The sequence below is a fragment of the Eptatretus burgeri genome, chromosome 16 (assembly GCF_056783735.1).
Source record: "Eptatretus burgeri isolate ZD-2024b chromosome 16, Ebu_testis_v1, whole genome shotgun sequence".
Classification (NCBI taxonomy): domain Eukaryota; kingdom Metazoa; phylum Chordata; class Myxini; order Myxiniformes; family Myxinidae; genus Eptatretus; species Eptatretus burgeri.
Window position 1 is genome coordinate 44384031 of NC_140976.1, and position 13177 is coordinate 44397207.

At 40.7% G+C, this 13177-nt stretch overlaps 1 protein-coding gene across 8 annotated transcripts in view; it reads right to left on the reverse strand.

Annotated features, from left to right (window-relative positions):
- Nucleotides 1–1326: 1326 nt before the first annotated feature.
- Nucleotides 1327–13177, reverse strand: part of UBE3B (ubiquitin protein ligase E3B) — a 77470-nt gene continuing 65619 nt past the window's right edge. For 4 of the 8 annotated variants that reach the window (XM_085858685.1, XM_085858683.1, XM_085858684.1 and 1 more), the window contains 4 exons: nucleotides 12390–12572; nucleotides 7368–7479; nucleotides 3568–3660; nucleotides 1327–2750 (listed from right to left, as the gene is read on the reverse strand). In XM_085858685.1, the coding sequence (XP_085714811.1) occupies nucleotides 2559–2750; nucleotides 3568–3660; nucleotides 7368–7479; nucleotides 12390–12572 (580 nt within the window). In that variant the 3' untranslated portion in view covers nucleotides 1327–2558. Of the gene's footprint in view, nucleotides 2751–3567; nucleotides 3661–7367; nucleotides 7480–11380; nucleotides 11492–12388; nucleotides 12573–13177 lie in introns of those variants that run through there. The other 4 variants (XR_015052116.1, XR_015052115.1, XM_085858686.1 and 1 more) reach the window with 4 other exon arrangements.

Sequence of the window (13177 nt, forward strand, 5' to 3'; positions counted from 1 at the left end):
GCAGTGCCCCTCTCCCAGTGCACACACTGGAACTGGTGTTCATTTCGCCGACCTCGGAAGGATGACAGGCTGAATCAACCCCCTGGTGTATTAATTCAGTGGCCGATGGGACTTCAACTCAGGACCCTAGGATCCCAAGCCACCACCCGAACCACTGAGCCAACACCAGGCTGTGGATTTTGCTGGTGAAGGTGAACTCAAGATCGAGACGGAAAACTTCCGCTACTTCCCTTAAGATGCTCGATAAGCAAAACCTCTCAAGCTTCTCATTATTCTCCACAATCTCAGGAACTTCTTTGTGCACAAGAAATTAAAAAGGAAAAATAAAAAAATTAACAATATGAATGTTCAGTATGATACAAGTTCGTAATCACAGCATTGCCAGATAAAAAATTTATTGTTACCCCAGCTATGCGCTACTTGGTGCACGTCACTTGGCTGCATCTCAACAATTGCAGTTTCAAACCTGGTTGAAAACAACAATATGAAGGATTTGGATTCTCATTCTTCAAAACCTGAGTTAGTCTCAAAGGATTATTATCAGGATGATGAAGAATGATCAGAACACCACAGTTGGACCAATAATGACCTATATATGTTGGAGGCAATCTGCTTGACCATCTGGTTTGTTTTATGTGTGATGCAAGTGCAGTGTGTGGTTTACTATTAATCCCCTGAGCTGAACTTGTGATGGACAATAAGATGCTGCCTGTAGCCGACAAGGCAGTATGACAAAATTGCAAGTGACGAAAAAGGAAAATAAATAAGGCCCTAAGTGTTACAAACCCAATGCCAATCATGTCTTGCCATTGACTGACATAAAGCTGTGTTCAATCCTTGTCACGTTTTATTTGCTGATACCTTGTTCAATCTTCCTTTAGCTGCAATAACTTTCTGGTAGAACAGTGATGCAAACTGTAGAGAGACTCATCTTAAGAGTTGCTTTAAACGAGTAAAGAAACTATTTTTGAGGCCTACTTCATTTAAACTACAGTTTGTGTTTGTCGCATGCCATCCGATACCGACTTGACGATTTTCTTTGCTGATACCATAGAGTGGTCTTTCACAGGAGCAATGGTGCCAGCTGTGAGTGAGCAGCAGAAACTGTATTTAAAAATTTTTCGCCAAAAATTCTGGGCAACTCCAAAGTGTGCTCCGATTGAAGAACTTTACCACAGAGGCCATGTGTCAGGTTGGTCGGTCTTGTGAAAAGCATAAGACTTGGTTTTTATACCTTTGATGCTTGCTACAAGTGCAGTGAAAAAAAAAACGAAGAAGCATTTGCTGAGCTGTGCAACAAGCAATAGGTGTTATGATTCACAAAAGTAATGATGCAAGTTTTTATTAAGTGCTTTTAAATACAAATATTGCAAAGCACCTCAAATAAAGAAACAACAATAAGAAATTTAGAGTTCATGAAAAGGCTTGTTTAAAAAAATTAATGAAAAAAAAATTTGTACAAACATCACGCATTTAAAACAGGATCAGATACAGAGAATAATATTAGTTTCATGACAATTGAAGTGTGGATGCTTTGCTGAAAGGCAGGGAGAGTACCTACGAGGCCACAGGTGGAAGCAGAGTTCCACATGAGGTTCTGTACACAGGCCATGGGAACCCACACATTGTTGGTGTAAAACTAAGTGGAGCCCTCGAACCTGGGTGTAAAAAAATTTAGCCAAATGCACTTTTCAGTTAGAGGTGCATGATCCGAACAGAAGGATCCTAAGACGCTGAAGTTTAGGGGTTAATTGGCACTGTTGAACTGCCGAGCCATCTGGGGTTCCCAGAGTGTTCGATAAATTGACTATGAATGAACATTTCATGAATATCTGACTTCGCTCCAAGCACTTATTCTGACATTATTTACAGTGTCCAAAAATTTTCAAGAGGTTTTTGCAACACTTGACTATCAAGCTCAAGCATTTCCACAGGATCTCCTTTCTGATATTGTTACTTTCAACTCTTATCTTAGTCGTCCAGTCTTAGAGACATCCATGATTGGCTAAGTGAGACGCCTGACCAAGGGGCTCATCAGTTCATCCCATATACATATCCACGTGCATGTTCAGGTAACGATCCTTTCGCAGGTTTACCAACGGAAACCTCGTTATGACTACAACTTCTTCTAGGCAGTCAAGTTTGCTCATCTTTTCGGTGCACTGCCATGAGCCGAGGACGGTCCGTGCAGGGGCTGATCCGAGGATAGCATCAAAACCATCCGATCGCTGGTAGTAATGGGAGGTGTGTACAAAGGGTAGGAAAAGTCAATGACTTATAATATCACCGTTCATATCATGCTAAAATAAGCATGCATCACCAGTTTTTAACGATAGACCTGGATATGTGGATATCTGTCTTATGGGGTCCGGTCAGTTCGGCGTATACCACTACACAGTAGGTTTTTGGAGTCCATACATATTTTCACTTTTTCGGACACATTGTGCTTGGGTTATGAATCTATCACATCGCTTGCCTTCCTCAGTCCATACCTTATGCAGAGGTTGGCTAAAGACAAATTTCTAAATTGAAAGGGAGAAAAAAAACCAATTAAAAGATCAGGACAGCTCAAATCCAGTGTTCATAACTATGGCATAGCGCAACTTGTCACGAAGCATGCTCTTCTTGCTGTAATTAGGCAACTTGAGCAGGTTGAAACAGGTCGAGGCTGTGGGCAAGCGGCCAGCTGGCTCTCTTTTGCGTATCGTGAAAAATCCACGCAGCACGCTTCCCAGGGTGTCTCCGGTGTCCTGCAAATTACACAAATTATTAAATTATTCCGTTTGGGGCTTAGTCCTTCCCATCTGAACTCGGTCCTGATGCTGAGTTTCCAGATTTAAAAAATCCCACCCACTGTGTTGACTTGAATAATGACCTGGCATTCAATGCACAACACTCAGTCGAATGGACGCATAATCTACTACAAATATCTTTGCGAGCAAGAACATAATGAAAGACATACCTGTAACCATGTTTCTGCGAATGATTGATACAAAATGAGCGAATGTAAAATTATTTTAGCATCCAATTTTTTACACCTGCCAGTGTGGTAATTAAGAAAGAATGAAATGGAAAAGGATTACATCATTCCACAAGCACAGAAATAAAATTGACAAAGCAAAACATAAACTAGAAAGGAACTCAAAATGCAAAGCACGTCCGCTTCTGCTTCGTACTCAAACAAAGCAAGACGAAAACGACAGTTAAAAAAAAAATCGTACATTTTATTAACTTGTCTTCTCCATAAAGGTTTGTTGAAGATTTGATGACAAAAGTTGAATTAGTAAAAAATATTATGGCCTAGAGACAGATGCACGCACGCACGCACACAAAAAACCCATTTCCCATGCTAAAAATGCTCTTAAATTTCTTTGTTGAAGAAAAGAATACAAAAACCCAAGGTAATACCATCACGGCATCAGCAAATGCAAAATAAACAAACAGTCAATTTTGAAGAAAACCTGAAAAATCCACAAACTTCTCAAAGACATGGTCCAAGCTACTTTTTGTATGCAAAATCAAAGGAAAATGACAAAAATCAAATGAAGAAAAAACAAACTGCATTACCTGATCATCAGACACCTCTACACAGCGGATGGAGAAAGGGGGTTTCAGGTGAGCGAAGCCCAGTAATGGAGGTCTGGAGCAGCTCGTGACAAACTATAAACACAGCAACGAGGTCAGCTGGCAATGAATACAAAATAGTCATTTAAAATGTCACAAAAGCACAATTCTTTGTCAACTTGTTACAAACTCCAGATCCAAACGTCAGGCGTCTCACATAAACGAGAGAGGTCACAAGCTTATGAACAGAGGTCAAACCTCTGGGTCACATTTGGTTGAAATTGACTTCACATGACTAGCCTATTTCAGTCGACCACAGGGTGAAGAGTTGGTACAGGAATTTATAATTTGTTCAGGGTGCCGGCGATAACTCTCTTGCTCTTCACGAAAGACACCGTGAAATCAGTAAAGTCCACTAACTAATGGTAGATGATGGGACACCGGGGTTAACGTCCATCCGAGGGCCGGCTCACTTTGTGATGCATTGCCCAGCCTAATAAACACCAATCCGGCAATTTGCAGTCAAGTCAGGATTCGAACACAGGTGAGACAGCTCAAAGGCAAGTTTGCTTCATCTGCACCAGAATGTCAGACAAAACAAGATGTAAATATTGGAGTCTAAAGGGGAGTCAATTTCTCAGGTCCATCTTATCGCCTACATCGTATATTCATTAGGCTGAAAGGATGGCCTAGACTCCAGAGGTATGCACACTCGCCTCAAAGGTGTCAAACCCGTGTTTGAATCCCAACCCAGTTATAAACTGTCATTCCAGTATCTCACAGGGAGGGTGCTTCATCAATGTGGTGCAGTCTCTTGGATGGATGTTAAACTGGGCGGCTCGTCTGCCAGCCGGTGTCCTTCATGAAAAGTAGGCAAGCTATTGAAGGGTATCATGAACAAATTCCAAATTCATGCCCTAATGCTGGGAAGGCAACGGCAAACCACTCAGCTCATAACCCTTTCCAAAAGACTTCTTTAGCAGCACCGACGCTCTGCAACAGAGCGTGGTACTGCACATCAGAACACCAAAGTGCATTCATACCAGCTCCGACCCTTCCAAGCTTGAAGAATATTTTTCATCATCCAGACATTTTGTTTTCTGTATAATAATTGGTTCACGAGTCAGTAAGTGACCACTATATTGGTTATTGGTGTATGTCTGTCTGTCTGGCTGTCTGTCCCGAGCATAGCTCCATGGGTTTTGATCCGATCCTGATAAAATTTTGGTGGGAGGTTTATATCATGATCTCGTGTTTTCCTGAAAATGGGCGTGATGCGCCCATCATGGGTGGAGCCACGCCCAAAAAACGTGTTTTTAGGGGGTAGCTAATTTCAATATACATCTCTGAGGGGGTTTGTCAAATCTGGCAGGGGTTTCGGTATTTGGTTAGCCCAATGGCATGTGCATAGCCCGGAGCTCGATTTTTCATTTTCGTTCCAAGGTCACAAGGACACGAACTTAGAAAATTGCGAATTTTGACAGAAAAATCAGACGACCGCCCAAACTTTCAGAGCTCGGATGACAATATTTTTCATGCATAATGTTGAGGTCATTCCCCACCTAAAGTCTTGAAACCATTTTGCTCTATCTCGAACACCTTGCCCGTGGCGCCCCCTTCAAGTTGGTTTTTATGCTGATTTCATCAAAGTATGGATAATCCGAGGATTGCGAAATGCCATATAGCCTATATGACGTTATATTGTTCCTGGAATGTTCCAGAGGAAGTTTTGCACCAAAGATCATAATCATTGACCTTTGACCTTTAAAGTTCACAAAGGTCAAATTTTCAAAGTTGTGGGAATCGAACCGGGTTTTCGACCTTCTTCCCCGAACTAACGCCAATAAGCTATAGCACGTATCCTGTTTCCTTATTTTAATGTCCACAACATTGTTTTGTGACCTTTAAAGGTTATGCAAAGGTCAAATTTTGAAATTTCTTTAACGAAACCAGGTTTTCGACATTTTGCAGCTAATAACCAGTCACTCGTACCACATCATGTTGATCATTTTTATAACTTGGTCAAAAATTATCACATTGTCTCATCCTTGACTTCTGAAACAATCTACATCGTCAAATACCGTTCGTGAACCATTGTCGTCTTCAGACTTGTGCCAATTTACTGTCGTTCATCATCTTCAACTACATCTGAAACAATACATTTTTTTGATTATCTGGCCATCTGTCTTTCTCCTTTTTGTGCTCTTTAACGCAAACTGAATCTCATCAAGAAAAGGTTATTATAAATTTTTGGTTATTTCTCATAACTATTTCGTCTCGGTACCTTTTCCTTTCTTTGCATTTGCTGAGGCTGCATCTTTTATAACCTTTGTCAGTTGATGGACATTTGTCGATAACTATTTTTTTTCTTCTTCTGAATGTTCAAAATGTTTGAAATCTTAAAGTAGACTATTAACAGGTTCTTCCAAATCTCGATGTAATGTGTTCCGGAGTAAATCAAAGGAATATGTTTCTTTTTAAGCAAATTCTTTGGAATTCATATGGAATGTGTTCTATAAAACAAATTATTTGGATTTTCTCCAGAATGTGTTCTTTGAAATCTCGTCTTAAAGTTGTACAAAACTTATATAGCTTGTTTTTAGAGTTTATTTCGAACACATTACATGCAATTTATTTGTACAGAATTTTTTTTTTAGAAATGTTAAATCGTTGTTAAACGAGAAGGGCACTGTTCAACGTCGCAATGTCGCAAGATTTGCCTCTGTCCACATTACTACATGATAATAAATACTTGTACCAAGTTTGATTTAAATCCCTGAACACAGATTCAAAATATTAAATAATTATGTCTGCGAGACCATGCGTCCAATCAGTTTGAAATTTAAAACATATATTCCTCATGATGACTAAATCATAATTGTGACGTTTCGCGTCGATTGATGAAGCGGTTCAAGAGAAATTATATTTTAAAAGATTTTTGTTCAATCCAAAAGGGCTGCCAGACCACGTGACCTATTAATTATTCATGAACACCCTGGTATCCCCCAAGGTTTGGGGAACATGGAGATGAAGTTTCCCCTCAAACTGTCAAGCCATTCTGGAGAAGAAGATTTTTAAAAGCTTATTCTTCAAAAAAAATCATAGCTGCCAAACCATAACATCATCGGTGGAGAACTTATTGCTCCTCATGGACAGGCTATCATATCCGTAAAGTTTCGCCTCAATCTGTTCAGCCATTTCAGAGAAGATTCTTGAAGGTTTTTTTATGTTTAAAAAAAATATGGCTGCTGAACCACGTGATCGATGAAGTCATCAATCCCCCCCCCCCCCCCATAAAATTTAAACCCACGATGACCCTTAAAATTTTTTAAACTGTTCAGATAAAGCGTTCGACGTATGCAATTACAATGTCATAACGAAGGCACCTATGACATCATAACAAAAAAAAAAATCACCCTTTTTCCCCTTGGGGAGTACTTGACATGCTTTCAGCCCAATGAAGACACTTCTGGTCACAGAGTTTCAATTTTTTCCATGGTGTGGTTTTTGGAGATACAGAGATCCAGTTTTCCTTTTTTCCAACATAGCTGCCATGCCACATGACCTATGACATCATAATTATCATTACAACATTCTACATCTCGTAGTCTCACCGATGGTGAAAATTTTGTGTCAATCGGAAAAGCGGTTGCAGAGGAAACAGAGAAAATTGGCACGGATGGACGTACGTACGGACAACCCGAAAACGTAATGCCTCTGGCGATTTAGTCAGTGGATGCATAAAAATATTGATTTGGAGTGGTTGGAGGGGGTAGGGTGGGGAGTGGATGGGTAGAGAGTACCTTAAGAAACATAGAACGTTCCTTAGTGGTGAAGTCTTTTGTCAGGATGTCCCACAGCCAGACAATGACACGGTGGTTATTATGAAATCCTCCATAATAAACCGTGTGCTTCCTGCAGGAATCACACCTTGCATTGTTGTTGGGGATAAGTTATCTTCAACTGCGTGGTTAATTATATACTACTCAACGATGACAATCATAAGCCTTTAAAATACAATGATGTTTTAATCCAAAATCCTTTGCAATGACCTCAAGCACATTTTCAAACGAGAGAGTTAAAAGAACACCTTATCCCATGCAATGTTCAAATATATAATTGAATTATATTGAAATAAAAAAATGATTTTAAAGGTCATATAAAAAAAAATTCTGGAAGTTTAGTGGCGTTGATGCATTCTTATACACCACCTTATTTAACATGTCCAAGTACTGTACTGCAAAACTGGATGTTTTATGAAAGCGATAAGAAAGCAATTTGTGTTCTGCATTGTTCAAGTATATAAATAAATTGAAATAAAATAAAGATTGTGAAGATCGTATAAAAAAATTAGGACCACTGGACCTGTAGGTTACCTGGGCCCTCGACTAATGTTGTTACCCAAATTTGGTAACATTCTGACAGATGGGTCTGGAGAGGAAGGTTTTTGAAAGAATTTATGCAATTTTCCAAAATATTTCCTAAGTCCACCATTTTTACAAACTTCCGGTCAAGTGATCGGCATTACCTCTGCAATTTAACATCATGACGCTGTTCCAATGTTGGAACCCAAATTTGGTAGTATTCTGACTGGTGTGTCGAGAGAAAAATATTTTAGAAGGAATTTGTGCGACCACCATTTTGACACACTTCTGGTCACTTGATCAGCATGGCATCCACAATTCAACATCAGGACCCCGTCCTGATGTTGTAACCCAATTTTAGTAGCATTCTAACTGATGGATCAGGAGAAGAAGAATTTGTAAGGAATTTACGTGATTTTCCCAAAAATCGAATGTCGGCCATTTTGACACATCCGGTCACATGATTGGCCTGACTTCTGGAGTTTAACATCCCAACCTTGACCTCATGTTGTTACCCAAATTTTGCAGCATTCTGATTGGTGGGTCTGGAAAAGAAGATATTGGAAGGAAGTTGCACGACCATTTTGACACACTTCCGGTCATGTGATTGGCATGACCTCCGCAATTTAACAACCATACCCTGCTGGTCTAATGTTGCAACCCAAATTTGGTAGCATTCTGACTGGTGGTTCTGGAGAAGATTTTTGAAGGAATTTATGCGATTTAACCAAAAATTGACCAAGTTGGCCATTTTGACACACTTCCGGTCATGTGATCGGCATGACCTTCGCAATTTAACATCCATACCCTGGTCTAATGTCGTAACCCAAATTTGGTAGCATTCTGACTAGTAGGTCTGGAAAAGATTTTTGAAGAAATTTACAAAGTCAGCCATTTCACCTACTTCAAGTCATGTGACCGAAACGAGCTTTGCAATGCCTGTTACCAGTCAGGAGAGGAACGTTGCTGCCAAATTTCAGCCGGATCGGACCAGCGGTTTGGCCAGGAAAGTTGAAATAGGAGACGGATGGACAGACAGACGGACGGATGGTGCGCGATGACAATACCTTCTCTAAAATTTAAATTCCAGATAAGCTGAAAATTAATTCCGGTATTTTACTGCCATTGATGCAGTGTCTATTACATCACTTTTTATTGTATATACTACATCGTCGAGGCCTGTGGAAGAGCTACAATGAATACACTGAACGGATCAGGATACAACAGGACAAAAGATCAGTTGAGAGAGGGGGAAACACCAATAGCAGAGTTGAAGGCCAATGTAGAGGCAAACTTGGCCAAACAATTGGTGTGGGGAGGAATGAGGGGCAGGAGAGGATGCATGCGGTGGATAAGATGGATACAGAAGGAAACTTTCAGGAGGGAAAACTGGACATTTGGAAGGAGGAGGGATTAGGATGAGGTTGGGGGGGGGACGTTAACAAGGGGAGAAAATATCATTATTTTGGACTGGGGACGACTTGAGATGGTGGTGAACAGCTGTCTTGAAGACCTGGAGGGAGGAATGAGATTGAAAAGAATGTGGAAGTTGTTTCCAGAGGTGGAGACAAAAGGAATGAATGAGTGGAGGTGAGCAGTGATCCTGGATTTAGGTAGTTTAACCAGAAGGGGGTTGATGGTGGACTGTGTGCTCCCTGCAGAAACCTGGGGGAGGGGGCGGGGATGAAGCACGGAAGGAGCAGAGGGTGCAAGACCAGAAAGGAAGCAGTAGAAGGCAGAGACCACCGACCTGCATGCGATGGTGTCGTGATGGACCCATAGACTCAGCTTCATCACGGGAGATTTGAATAAAATTGAAAACCTTAGCTTCTACAGCAGAAAGCTGAGGAAAGGTGTGAAGCAGAACAGCCAGCCCAGAGGGGAGAGCAATATTTCCATCAAACTGTGGTTGAAGGCCTTGTAGGTGGACAGGGGTTCAGATGTGCCAAGGAAAGACTTTCTACGATGGAGGATGCCCAGTTAGCGACTGGCTTTGGAAGCAAACTTTGAAACGTGACTTGCCCAAGAAAGATCGTTGCTGATGGTGAAACCCAAGAGTTTGAATGACTGAACTTCTTCAAGAGGATTGTTAAGAAAGTAGATAGGGGGAGGGGTGTTTGCCAGAAGGTCCTTTCGGAGAGAGATTGTGAGAGCGAGATTTGTCAGGATTGAAAGACAAATTCCAAGTGTTTGAACATCTTATCATTTTGTGAAGTTCTGAAGAAAGGGAAGAGGCTGTAGCCTTCCTGTCTGAAGAATGAGGGATGTCATGGCAGAGGGCAGAGTCATCAGCAAATAGATAAAGAGGATTTTTCCAGAGTTTCAGAATGATCATTTATGAAGATCAGGAATAGCACTGGGACCAGAACACTGCTTTGAGGCCCTCCAGCCATGACAAGTGTAGGAGATGAAAGGATTCCGTTGAGAGCCACACACTGGCTACGAGAGTAGTGGAAGTCAGGAAGCTACATGTGGAGTTGGCCTTAGATGCCATCGGAATAAAGTTTGGAAAGTAAGGCAAGATGCCAGACTATCAAAAGGACAATATATGTCCAGAGAGACAGCCCTGATCTCATGTCTGACATTGAGGGTGAGACAAAGCCATCCATTGTTTGGTGAATATAAGCAGCATGTCCAAGTTGGAATGACCTGGTCTAAAACCAAATTAGTGATCCGAGATGAAGTCGTTGGAGAAAAGGATGGATTTCAGGACCTTGTTGATGATTGGAAGTTAGCTGATCAGTCCGTTGTTAAGGGTATCAGTTTTTGCACCTTTTTATGTGATGTCGTGATGATGGCAGATTTCCCAGCAGATGGATGATGACCGAGCACAAATGACAAGGTGAAATGGGCAGAGAGAGGATGGGAAACAGCAGCAGAGCAGGATTTTAGGACACGTGCGCTGATGCCGTCCGGTTCAGTTGCAGTCAGTCACACATTACATTAATTATTCGTGCCTGTTATTTGTGTCCTTTATGATGTACTGAAAAAGGAAGTTTTCTGTTTGGAATGATTTTCTATTTTGTTTGATTGCCAGAGTCAAAAAAAAAACAAAAAAACACTCCTTTCTGCATATGTGCAATCGGGACGAATTCAGAGGCAAAGTATTGATAAACTACAGATTCGTTTTGCAATTCATGTTCAAAATATAACATTCAATTGAAATCAAGTTGTTCCTCAATCATAAACTGGCATTTGTGGATGGAAGAAGAAACAAACCAATTGCTTAACCCCGCTTTTCATTTCACGTGCATGGGATATTGACAATTCTACATTTTTATAGTCTTAATAACATTCTAACACAGTGGTATGCTTAATAGTCTTAGGTATGCTCTTTACAAGATGGACTGGGACTAACCAGATAAGAAGTCAAGATCCACATCACCATTCAAAAGTCAGGAAGATGCATATGGCTAATTCCAAAATGCTATGATAATATATAGGTTTCTCACCGACGTAAGATGGTGACGCCACCACCTGTTTGGTGTGCCATTTTGTAGGCCATCCACATCGGAAGCAATCAGTATCTGGATCACTGAAAATGTCTGGAGAAACATCTGCAACTGGAAGTGGCTCTCGCTTATGTATTGTTGTTCATCATTCCGATAAGCAGAGCAGGCCCAAGTGTGTCCAGAAATTAGAAGTCGTTGGGGTCACAGATCCCTACAGCTTGCCAGGAAACCTTTTGGCCCCATGGAAAAGCATGCTAATGCGGAACAGCTGCCTGACCTACAGTACCCAAATATCTACAATTATCCAGTAAAAACATCCTCCTACAACACAAAGGCGCCCATGGAAGCTTATAAGAGCCTGGATGGCAACAAATATTTTGTGGCCGGCTTGGTATGTGCCAGAGAAAAAAAGTGTGCTGGTGATGCCCAAAGTAAGTACCAACCAATATTAATCAGCAATATACACTTGTAAACACACCAGCTCATCACAAAACTTTATGGGGTTGATTGACTGTTGTGATAGAACTCCCCCTATTCACAGCATGATAGCACATGATCAACTGGATAACCAATAAATCCGAGCTTTTTTACAACCCCATTTGAGCAACCCGAATCACCTACTGGTCCATAATACCAATGGTTGTAAAGTCTACCCTCACAAATGAATGGAGAGTGTGTCCTGGAATGCTGTGCGATTTATACCAATGCATGCGGACCCATCACGATACACGCCTACCCGGCACTTCACTGGGTTTAATCAAAAGACAGCCTGTTGCACTTCATCAACATATTGCACATCTACTCTGAGTCGCCATGAGGATGGAAAATGAAGATAATTAAACACGTAAAAAAAATGATATTTTATAACATGCAGTTGTTGTTCTTGCTGCTGTCACCATGGCTATGGTAATTTGTGTGCTCCTTCCATGCCCATCATGCTGCATTTATTATGCCTTTTCTCCACATTGCGGGCTATGGCTTGTTATCATCCATAAATCGTGTTCCATACCGTAGATCATTGAGGTCCATTTCTCCGGTCTCGCCAGCAATGAGCCATTGCAACTCGGGAGTTGAAAACATGCCAATCCACTCTGGGTTGATGATGGATTTGAAGCCACGAATGAATGCCAAAGTCTGTTGCTTGATCTGAACATACATCCGGTGATGTGCCAGCAAGTGGATGTAACTGATCCTGAGTCACAAAACACGTGATAAAATTCGCTCACCCCATCGACGACAATCATGAACATTGGGACTACTAACGTAACCAAAAGCCAGAATTTTCCATGAATTTCAAAACTGGGAAGTTGAAGAAAAAAAAATGAAAGTATTTGATAAAGCCTCTTTCAAAGAATGGTCTCTGAGATAAATTTTTCTAAACTGACAGATAAAAAAAACAAAACTATTTTACTACATTTCAATGAAATTATTCTGAAAGAAAAATTGTTCCTTTTTCAAGGACTCCACAGTATTCTGTAATTGATACAACACATTGCATTGTAGTTATAAGAATATAGTTCAGCATTTGCCAACATACCTTCATATTTTCTTCTTCAACAAACGTTTCAAACAACGAACCAGGTTACTTGTATTAAGAACTCGATATGAAAATGTAAATTGTCCAGCATTGAAATCTTTCACAAAAATGAGGATCAAATTCATGATGATTGTATCCTGTTCCTTGTTAAATACACATATACATGTGCACAATAAAGCACAATCTAAACACGAAAATGTTCCCTTTTAAGCAGTGGATGTGTTGTTGGTTATCTCCATATGCAGGTTTCAGAAGGTGGA